This window comes from Pan troglodytes, chromosome 6 (assembly GCF_028858775.2).
Source record: "Pan troglodytes isolate AG18354 chromosome 6, NHGRI_mPanTro3-v2.0_pri, whole genome shotgun sequence".
NCBI lineage: Eukaryota > Metazoa > Chordata > Mammalia > Primates > Hominidae > Pan > Pan troglodytes.
In genome coordinates this window covers 149,931,035-149,942,632 of record NC_072404.2, presented here as the reverse complement: position 1 = coordinate 149,942,632, position 11,598 = coordinate 149,931,035, and the positions used below count along the sequence as shown (strand labels likewise).

General features: G+C 43.8%; 1 protein-coding gene across 2 annotated transcripts in view; it reads right to left on the bottom strand.

Moving 5' to 3' along the window:
- Window positions 1-288: 288 nt before the first annotated feature.
- AKR1B15 (aldo-keto reductase family 1 member B15) overlaps window positions 289-11,598 on the bottom strand; it is a 30,949-nt gene continuing 19,639 nt past the window's right edge. For both annotated transcript variants that reach the window (XM_063815600.1, XM_016958175.4), the window contains exons 4-11: window positions 10,855-10,971; window positions 8,704-8,781; window positions 4,617-4,739; window positions 4,232-4,338; window positions 3,732-3,813; window positions 3,116-3,199; window positions 2,376-2,458; window positions 289-651 (exon numbers count right to left, since the gene is read on the bottom strand). In XM_063815600.1, coding sequence (XP_063671670.1) covers window positions 609-651; window positions 2,376-2,458; window positions 3,116-3,199; window positions 3,732-3,813; window positions 4,232-4,338; window positions 4,617-4,739; window positions 8,704-8,781; window positions 10,855-10,971 — 717 coding nt within the window. In that variant the 3' untranslated portion in view covers window positions 289-608. The remainder of the gene's footprint in view (window positions 652-2,375; window positions 2,459-3,115; window positions 3,200-3,731; window positions 3,814-4,231; window positions 4,339-4,616; window positions 4,740-8,703; window positions 8,782-10,854; window positions 10,972-11,598) is intronic.

Sequence of the window (11,598 nt, the reverse complement as noted above, 5' to 3'; positions counted from 1 at the left end):
AGAGGTGGCAGGAAAAGACTCAGGAGGAAGGGATGACCATCGATTGCTGTGAGCTGGATCCCAGAGCCTGCCTGCCTTTGAAACTTGGTTCAGTCACTTACTACCTGGGTGGCCTTGAGCAAGGTCCTCCTCCCTCCCTGCATCTCTATTTCCTCTTCCAGGAAATGTGAATAAGAAGATGTTAAAAGTACCTACCCCAAAGGGGTTATTTTGAGGATTCAGTGAATTCACCCACAGGAAAACACTTCAAATTGTGTTGGCGCATAGTACACTCTCAATACATGTTGGTTACAGTCATTATTTTTTATTATTTATCTTTACATCCTCAGTGTTGGCAGAGTTTCTGGTGCTTAACAAACATTTGATCAGATCAGATAAGTGGAAAAAATTGTCATTCGCTTATTCAGGACATGCTTTTCTGTGATATTCTGATCCTAGTTGAACACACAGAAATACATGTCTAAAACAGCACCTCCATTCTGGTCTACAACAGGACAAAGTTCACTGTGATCTCAGATAAGCTTGGCTAAAATAGTTCTTGAGTGGAGACAGTGACACTTCAGCGAAGAAAGAGAATCCCCTGTGTAATCTCACCAGGAGATTCAACCTCAATATTCTGCATCGAAGGGAAAGTCCTCCAAATGAGAGAATCTACAGAGAGAGAGAGAGAAAAAAAAAAAGAAACTGTGTTCCATCAAAGCAACAACTCTCGCTGAGAAGGTATTCTTCTCTGGTGGACTCTGTGGTATTTGTGGTCTCTCAGCCTCCTCCCTGCAAGAACACAAGAAGGGTGCTTACACCTTGACCTTCCCTCAAATCGATATGAGGGTTTTGCTAGGAAGGAGGGCAGACAGTGAGCAGGGCAGCAGAATAAACTCGTAATGACAACTCACAGTAAGCCTGGTGTCAGGCGAGGCGACTGACAAGTCTTGTCCCAATCCACTCTCACAACATCATGAGGTAGGAAACAACAGCAGAATTGACAGCTTGGGGATTGTTATGAGTATTAAATGAGATAATATCACCGGAAAAGGGCTCAGGACCCTGGCACATTCTAAGCTAAGGTTCAATGGATGTTAGCTGCGATTAGTATTATCATCCTACTTTATAGGTAAAGAAACCAACTTAGAAAAACTAAGAAATTTGCCCAATGTCACACAGCGAAGAAACCAGTGTTAGAGTTGGATTTGAGGCCAGGTGGATTTACTTCTGAGTCCACCAACCCATTGCCTACACCGGAAATGATGCTCATAGGAAAGTAAGTGTTTTAGTTTGGGGGAGAGTCACATTTTATGTTCACCCTTCCTTTTTACTCTAAATAGCTGCTACTTTGTTAAGCATGGATGAAACTAAGCCATTGTAAGATGAGGAAAGGCTGCTATGATACTGAGGGTGGGCAGGATAGATATGGAATATCATGACATGCAAGCAACGCTTGAGATACTGAAATCATTTTTAAAAGCTGAAAAATCATTTTTGGCTACACAAATATTGGAAGAAATTCAAATTGCCATTGAATTGCAGACCTCGCAGTAATAAATGCCAGACAACTCTATTTGATATATGTAATTAGACACATTAATCAGAAAGTATTGATTCTAAAGAGATGATTTAGAATTCCCGCCTAGCCAGAGTGAAAGATTTTTTTTCAACAACTTATCTGAGATTTAAAGTAAAGTTAGCACCACCTCCTTTAAGAGGCATTTGAAGATGATTTAATCCAGCCTCACTGGCCTTCTTGCTTGAATGTTCTAAACACAATCCCACCTCAGGGACTTTGCACCTGCTGTTATCACTGCCAAGAATGCTCTTCCCCCAAATATACATATGGCATATCCCTCACAGCAAAGCTTCCCTTGACCCAACCCGTATAAAGGATCAGTCCCACTACCACCTACCACTTCCTGTCCACTTTGCCCTACTTTACTTTTCTGTCTAGCATTTGTTGCTGTCTGACATCAATATTTTGAGTTGATTTATTTCTGTTGTCTCTTCTTCCCTCCCTCCCTAAGCCTGTGGAGGCAGCAGCTTTGTACAGTATGATAACCCAAGCACCTAGAAAATGCCTGGCACACAGATGACCACTAGATATTGACTGAATGAATGAATAAATAAATGTTCTGCCTCCTGCCTATTGATAACACACCTTCTCTTACAATTCTAGCTCTACATCCAGAAGTTCAGACAATAAGCAGCAATTAGAGATGTGTCCCTTACAGTGATTCCCAGGTACCCAAATTTTAACTTTCAAAACTGCCCCAAAATAGTATTTGAAGACACAAGTAGTCCCAACAACCTTCTAATCCTTCCAACTAACCCTCTACCCATTTAGAAAAACTCCTGGCAATTCTTCTAGTTAACTCCATGCCACTTACTCCTTGAAGTCAAAGGCCCTCCAGTTTCTGTTGAAGCTGAGTATGGTTGCCATCTCCTCATCACTCAATTTAAAGTCAAAGACCTAGAAAGGAAAGAGTTCCAATACATTATCGGTAAGGCTGTTACTGCTGTGGCTGGAGACTACCGGCCATTCTAGCAGGGAGGGAGCTCACATTCACAGCACAAACTGGCCATAGGAGTTTTTCCCATTCTGTCCAAGGGATACAAATTTTTCTCTAAATTAGGTCCTACACAAAGACCACAGTATTTGTAGTGCTCAGTGTTCTGGGGGGAGGGAGATCAGGCTCACAGGCACTAAACCCCAGGCGTGCACAGGCCCTGTGCTCCATGACAGGTGCTTCTAGAGGACACTTCTCCAAGGACAGTTCACACCTCCTCTGCTGCTGGGAGGTGAGCAGGGAGGCCAGGACAGTCTGCTCTTGTGTATGGCCCAGGGCCTAGCTGCTCAGGGGCAACTGAGGGTCTTCTCAGTGGTGTGAGGCACAACTGTGCTCAGAACTGATAGGGCTTCACCAGGCACTGCCCCCAGGATGTCCTTAGCCCATGGGTCATTCACCTCAGCTCTACCGAGCCTAGCTCCCTGGGCTGGAAAATGATAGGGTGGTGGGAAGGGAGGGGGCCAAAGACAGTGCAGGGATGAGGTGAGAAGCCTAGTGAGAAGGTCTGCCTGTCCCCCACTCCACTGAGGAATACCAGGCCCGACCAGCCGGAATCTTACCTGAATGTTCTCAACAATGTGTGCTGGTGTCATAGACTTGGGGATCACTGTCACATTCCTCTGGATATGGAAACGGATCAGAACCTGTGCAGAAAGGGGACATCATGTTTCCACTCAGCTACAAGGACCCCTCCTTTTATGGAAAGGAAGAATAAAACATCTCTGCAGCTCTCTGTGGCTTCAGGTACAATCGCTAATAATTACTGAGCCCTTCACAGCTATTAGACTTGTGCCAGACCCCCACCTCTTTCTCTCCCTTCACCTTAGAGACAACCCTGTGATCTTCCTTTTTTAGGAATAAAGAAAGTAGCTTGGGGGTCATAAGGCTGATCAGAGGTAGAGTTGGCATCTGCATCCATATCCCTAGACTCCAAAGCCATGCTTTGCCACTGGGCTGTAGGGCTTGACAGGAAGCTGTGAGACAGAAGCTATCTTTGCTTCAGTGACAGCTCTTGTGTTTCCTAGAGGTTCCAACAGACTTCAAAGGAAATACTTTAGAGGGCTTCAGCTCCTGTGTTCTTCCCCTTTAAGGAGTCAGTTGAGGACAACACGAGAAATGAAACATGAGACTGGAAGCATGAGTGGTTGGATAACAAGAAAAATAAAAATATGGTACCTGGGCTGTGGTTTTTTTGTGCTTTGCAGCAATCTCCTTAATCTTGGGATCCTCCAGCAGGGAAGGGTCCTCTGGTTTGGCCCTACGGGCAGAAAGATGCTGATGTGAATAATCACCATGGCTACCATGTACAGATGGATACCACTCCAATGAGGGTCTCAAGACTGATCATCAGAGCCTCTCCATTTGGGAGACAGGCAGGAGGACCTGGAAGCTTGGGTCCTTTCCCCGGGCTCTGAAGCCTCAGCATTTTGCAAGCCTGGTTCATCCTTGGGTGGCTGAACTGGAAATATTCCCAGAGGATCAAGCATGTCGCCCTTGTTGTTGTTGTTGTTTAATTCTCATTTTTTCCCACTGTCATCCCATTTGGGTGTACCAAACGTGTTACCTTACACACATTTTTCTTTCCAGTAACTTATGGACCCATACCAACATTTACCAATTATAAAATAATGTTTTTAAGATTATCAAGAGAAAGACCCACCACTTGGAAGCCTCACCAAGGTCTATCCGGAGAGCCCAGGGGGCTGTAGGCCGTAACGGTGATGCCCTTGGAGTGGCAGTACTGGATCAGTTTCTCCTGCGTGAGGTATGGGTGACACTCAACCTGCAACAGCAAACAATCCTCATCACAGGGAAAGCCGGCTCTGTTTTGCGTTGTTCCTAGGGAGTTCTACACACAAAAAAAGTCCGCCAAGCAAAGGCCAAACAAGTGCGCACTGAGATTCTTGCTAAATCACCCATGAGATCAGCCTCACACCTCCCCAAAGTGTCCTGATCACTGACCCCTGAGATAAGACTCAGGGCATAGCATTGAACATTCCCCCCGCAATGTTTAAGAAGTAATAGGGCAGGACCCTTACCCTTAAACTGAATAGAATTTACCTGGTTAGTCACTGGTTTATATTTCAGTCCAGGTTTGTTCAAGAGCCTCTCGATCTGGAAGTGGTTGAAATTGGAGACCCCAAGGGCTTTCACCAGCCCCTCGTCCACCAGCTCCTCCATGGCCTATCATAGAAAGGAATACCTTATGGGCAGCTCTAGAGGGACTACAGGGACCCTGGCTTCCCTTAGTCCTCCCTGGGGCAGAAATTGCTAAACGATCCACTGCAACAGAGTTAGCCAAAGCATTCACAGGAAATTTCAGTCCAGGGCCTGGGTGCCCATCAGTGATTGGTTCCAGCCCTACTGCCCCTCCTCAGTCCAAGAAAATCTAAGACTAACAGGTAAAGATTTTATGTTCTTGCCACTCTCACCTTACACGTAAAGAAACACATAAAAAATTATAGTTCCATACACCATGGAAATATGAAAGTTTTATCATGAAAAAAATAAATAAAAATCAACATTTGTAAGCTTATGAGATGATTTAATTTTTAATGAATCCAAATGATAGCAGGGAGCTACTGTTGTGTGTGTACATTGTACACCCAAACCTGGGCAAGCTGTGTTAGTCAGGAAGAGGCTGCAGCATACGGAGAAGCCTCACTTGTGGGTCCTGAGTCACTGTCTCCCACACCAACCTTGGCTTGGTTTGCAAGAAGGTCATGCATATAAATTACGCCCTAGCAGGGGCACCCGGCCACGGAGTTGTGTGGGGCTAAAACCTGACCCACTGTTTGCATATCCAGCCATGCTTCCTGGTACAGAAACTGCATGGACCCCCAAGGAAGGGAAGCTTTGTATAATTTTTAGCCTATATTGGGCATTTTCCAAACTTGCCCAAAGATATCATATATGTTAGCAGCAGCCTCCAATGCAACATGTATTTAGTAGCCATCTATTACATGTTCTAGATCCTGCCCAGAAGTTGTCAGGATGTAAAAGTATACAATGTGCTTCCTTCTTCTGGGATTCTTACAGTCCAATTAAAGTGCTAGAGTTCCCTTCTATGGAGCCATCAATCATGACACTGAGGCTGCCTCAGATAACATGACAGTGGCATAGACAGAGTCAGAAAGGGCAGAGAAGGAAGAGATTCACACAGCCCGCAGTTGTCAGGGGAGTCCTTTCAGGTAGAGTATAAGCTGGGCCTCAAAAAACAAACAAACAAACAAACAAAAACCCCGAGAGAGAGAAAAGAGGGGAAAAACATGAGCATATGACACAGGAAGGCAGGAAGGCAGGAGCAAAGCTCAGAGGCAGGGATGAGCATGACATGTTCAGGGAACACTTTATGCAGCCCTTCTCAATTTTGGCTGCAATTTGGAATCACTAGTGAGCTTTGAAAAGTACTGACTGGATGCAGTGGCTCATGACTAATCTCAGCACTTTGGGAGGCTGAGACAGGAGGATTGCTTAAGGCCAGATGTTCGAGTCCATCCTGGGCAACATAGCAAGACTCTGTCTCTATTAAAAAAAATTTTGTTTTAATTAGCTGGATGCGGTGACGTGTGCCTCTGATCCCAGCTACTTCGGAGGTTTACTTGAGCCCCGGAGTCCAAGGCTGCACTGAGCTATGATCATGCCATTGTACTCTACTCTGGGCAACAGAGCAAGACTCTCTCTAAATTAAAAAAGAAAAATGACTGATTCCTGGATTTCATCCCCCAGAGTCTCTTACTGATTTTGTCTGAGTTGTAGCCTAGACATTGGGGTTTTTAAATTCCTCAGGTGATTCTAATGCCCAGCCAACGTTGAGAACCACTAGCATAGATTACGTTATTCAAATTGGGAAGTAGAGTTTGGAAGCTATGAAATCATAAGTTTCCCGAAAACTTCTGATTGAGCAATTAGATAATTTAAAAGCTTTTGTGCATCATAGGTCAGGTTAGTTTTCCCGTATTAAAACTTAACTTCTTTATACTTTTTTCCTCCCCTCTGCTTCAGGGTAGTCAATGAGGTTTCTACTGAACTGGTTGTGGGTCTACATAAACATCCAATGCTTACGTATTCGAGCATGCTTGTTTCAAATCAGAGCCTCTGAACTTGATCAATGATATCTTTTCATGCCTTTCAAATGTTTTCTTTAGCAGTCATCCTCATGTTCATTAAGAAAACATAGCACTGTGAGAAGCAGGGTACATTGACATACTTGCCATACTTAATATCATCATAGGAGCTAAGGCAAAAACACAGATCAAATGTAATGCAAACAGCCTGGTGCTATAGCTCACGCCTGTAATCTGAACACTTTGGGAGGCTGAGACGGGTGGATCCCTTGAGGTCAGGAGTTTGAGACCAGCCTGGCCAACATGGTGAAACCTCATCTCTACTAAAAATATAAAAATTATCCATGTGTGGTGGCATGCACATGTAGTCCCAGCTACTTGGAAGGCCAAGGCAGGAGACTGGTTTTTACTTGGTAGAGGGAGGTTGTAGTGAGCCAAGATGGTGTCACTGCACTCTAGCTTGTGTGACAGAGTGAGAATCTGTATCAAAAAAAGAATGCTGTGCTTGTGGATTAATGCTTTTGAACAAACAATACACAGAAAAAACTACATTTAATTGAATCATGTCAATTGTAAGCATTTCAGAAAGGTGAGGCTTAATATATTTTCCCCTGTAAAACACAATACAAACTCGCAACTACATGCACCCCTACACAGACAGCTGCCAAGATGGTGTCACTGCACTCTAGCTTGTGTGACAGAGTGAGAATCTGTATCAAAAAAAGAATGCTGTGCTTGTGGATTAATGCTTTTGAACAAACAATACACAGAAAAAACTACATTTAATTGAATCATGTCAATTGTAAGCATTTCAGAAAGGTGAGGCTTAATATATTTTCCCCTGTAAAACACAATACAAACTCGCAACTACATGCACCCCTACACAGACAGCTGCCAAGATAACATGATTAACTCTTGGAGTCATATGCCACTGTTCATTTATATCTTATTTCTCCAATTTGTTCTCTATTAGCATTCGCAAAAGGACATAATGGTATAATAAAAAATGGCCAGAGAAAACATTCATCCCTTAATTCATTTTCAGTATGAAATGATGTGAAACAGGTCATGGTTTGATCTGAGAAGCAGGGCACTCAGGCTCCCTGATTTCTTTTTTCTTTTTTTTTTTTCTTCAAGACGGTGTCTTGCACTGACGCCTGGGCTGGAGTGCAATGGTGCAATCTTGGCTCAATGCAACCTCCACCTCCCAAGTTCACACAATTCTCCTGCCTCAGCCTTCCAAGTAGCTTACATTCCAGGCACACACCACCACACCCGGCTAATTTTTTGTATTTTTAGTAGAGACAGCGTTTTACTCTTCTAGCCAGACTGGTCTCGAACTTCTGACCTCGTGATCCTCCCACCTCGGCTTCCCAAAGTGCTAGGATTACAAGGTTCCCTGATTTCCGGATGTGTGTTCACTGCTTACCAAGCACCATGCTGATGGTTTTGGTGGTTGGACTTGCGATTCAGATGAGTCTGGGTCTAATCCCAGCTCTGCCACACACATTGTGACGTGACCTGGGCAAGTCACCTACCAATCTAGGTTTCAAATGTCATTATTTATAAATGGGGATGTTAACCCTGTCTCCTAGGGTTAGATGATTAAATGGGCTTTATGACTGATGTTCCTGGCACGTAAACCATCTTAAGTTTTATCATACCCCGAAAGATATATATTAGTAGTATGTATTATAAGACCTTTTTTTTTTTAAAGAGAAAACTGAGCCCTACAAGAGTTACAAAACTGACCCTAGGTTACTCAGCTGCTATAAGCAAACCCAGGCCCAAACCCCCTGTTCCAAATGCCTCGCCCTGGTTTGAGAACAGCATGTGTAACCCCCAAAGTGGGGTACATTGTATTTCCAGTCTTATTTGAAGACTCAGTAGTAGCCTTGAAATATAAATAGTATCAGATGCACCCAAAAGCCAAAGGTGATGAGGAAGATATTAGAAGAGCTAGAGAATCACAATGATGAAATTAGAAAGCATCAGGCACACGGCCTCTTTCATATCAATGGGAATCTCATGGATAACTGAGGATTTCTCTCCCAGCACACTTAGACAAAGCTGGAACCTACCTCCCAGGCATCCAAGAACGTTCCTTTTCCACTGATCATATTACCTTTATCATCTTTGGGGAAAAAGTCATCCCCAGTCTGTAAATACAGAATGAAAAGTTTACTGGAATCTGCATCAGGACACTTGGTTCTGTTCAACAAGGTTTCAGGATCCTGACTCTTGCTAAATACCACATCTGCATACTACTTTTTCAAGCTCTGGAGTACGTACTACAAGAATGTGAGTTTAAATAAAATCTCTATATCTACTGTAGCATATTAATCCCTATATTTTTAGAAACGACTGGATTGACTTTAAGATTTGCTGCTAGTACATTCCAGAAGCCCCATTATCACCATGGACATTAACCTCACACACCTACATCCTATACACACCCAAGGGCAAACTTTCATTTCAATATCACTGGATAAGGATTAGATATCCAAGCTGTGGTTTTCTGGAGAAGATATTGGCCAACTTCTATACTTGCAGCCTCTAGAAGAGGCGTGGAATTAGGGGTGGCAGGCCATCATCACTCCAGTTGGTCAGGAGGGGAGAGAGCTGGAAATTTGTCTCTCCCACCCCTCAGGAGCAGGTAAGAGCAGAGCCCCAGGCAATGGGTGCTGGGATCACTACTGGCTTCCTTCCAGCATCACCATACTTGGGCTTTTCTCCAAGATGCCACTCCCGGGAGTGCTTTGCTTAATAAAATAATTAAGCCCTGGAATACAGTTATGGAAGAATAACCCAAGAGGTTTCCTGGGAGGGCAACCCCAGGGCGTGGAATCTAGACAAAGGTGATATGGCAGTTACAACTTGTCTGGGCTGCCAGAAATCATGGCTTCTCTCAGACATAACTGCAAGATAACCCAGGCATGTGAGCACCTCAGCAGCGCAGATGGCCTTAGCCTCCCTTCCAGCCAGCATCTTTCTGCTCCAAGATCTCTTCCTGACCACCTGCCATTCCCAATTATGAAGTGCAAGCTCTCCTGCTCCAGTCCACACCACTCTGCAGCCCTGGTGCAGCTACTACTTTCTGGCACCTGCTCAGTATTGGGTGAATCCACCCCTGATAATTCATCATTATTTCATGTAGGTTCTTTTCTATTTCCCTAAGTGTTGGCTGGTCTGACAAATAAAGGGAAAGATTACAAAGAGAGAAATTTTTAAAGCTGGGTGTCCAGGGGAGACATCACATGTCGGCAGGTTCCATGATGCCCTCAAGCTACAAAACCAGCAAGTTTTTATTAGTGATTTTCAAAAGGGGAGGGAGTATACAAATAGGGTGTGGATCACAGAGATGACCTACTTTACAAGGTAATAAAATATCACAAGGCAAATGGAGGCAGGGCGAGATCACAGGACCGGGGCAAAATTAAAATTGCTAATGAAGTTTCGGGCATGCATGGTCATTGATAACATCTTATCAGGAGACAGGGTTTGAGAGCACACAATCAGTCTGACCAAAATTTATTAGGTGGGAATTTCGTCATCCTAATAAGCCTGGGAGCACAACAGGAGTCCGGGGCTTATTTCATCCCTTATCTACAACTGTAAAAGACAGCCGTCCCCAGAGCAGCCATTTTAGAGGCCTACCCCTAGGAACGCATTCTCTTTCTCAGGGTTGTTCCTTGCCGAGAAAAAGATTTCAGCGATATTTCTCCTATTTGCTTTTGAAAGAAGAGAAATATGGCTCTGTGCTGCCTGGCCCACAGGCAGCCAGACTTTAAGGTTATCTCCCTTGTTCCCTGAACATTGCTGTTATCCTGTTCTTAAGGTGCCCAGATTTGATATTGTTCAAACACACATGCTCTACAAACAATTTGTGCAGTTAACGCAATCATCACAGGGTCCTGAGGCGACATTCGTCCTCAGCTTACGAAGATGATGGGATTAAGAGATTTAAGTAAAGACAGGCATAGGAAATCACAAAAGTACTGATTGGGGAAGTGATAAATGTTCATGAAATCTTCACAATTTATGTTCAGAGATTGCAGTAAAGACAGGCATAAGAAATTATAAAAATATTAATGTGGGGAATTAAGAAATGTCCATGAATTCTTCACAATTTATGTTCTTCTGCCATGGCTTCAGCCAGTCCCTCTGTTGGGGGTCCCTGAATTCCTGCAACAGCTCAGAAACTAGAGGCTGAGAAAGGGAGTCACTCAAACCTTGAATCCCTGTGGCCAGTGAATAAGATAGACGTCCAGATAGCTCAGCTTCAGGTCCTTGAGGGTCTTCTCAAAGGCTTTCCTCACAAGGGGTCTCTCAAAGAAAGTGGGCCACACCTGCAAAGAGTGTAGCAATGAGCTATTAATACTGGGAAAAGGAAGGGCCACATTATACTCATTGTCCCTGCTTTTTGATTTGCATCCTGATCTAACCTGGCTCAGGCCATCTATAACAAAGCTGATTAAGATCCATGATGCAGTGTGGAAGATCGCCAGGGCTCAGCACCTCAATGACATGTCTTAAGTTTTAAAAGCAATTGACTTTTTCAACTCTCCTAGTACTCTATATGTGTCTCAGATCATTTAAGTAAATGTGGCCACAGATTTGAAATTTGTTTACCTGTCTCAGTCTCTTCCTCAGCTGTGGGCTCTCTGAGAGCAGGAATTGCATGTAGCTTTTAAATGTCAAGCATTCTTAGGCCTTTGGGAATAGATGGCCCTTTATCTGACCCATCTGATAGGTCCCTTATCAAGCCTATCAGGACCCAAGTGATAACTTTAAAAGGGCTTTATCCAGACTTGGCTGCTACAAAGTGGGGTCTATTTGTCCCACCAGATGTAAGCATTTTCCAAGTATGCAGAACTAGTGTTTTGTTTTGTTTTTTTTTCAGCAACTTGCATATAATATAGATCCAGTGATTCTCAACCCCCTCACACCCAACATCCTTTTCTTTTTTTATAACA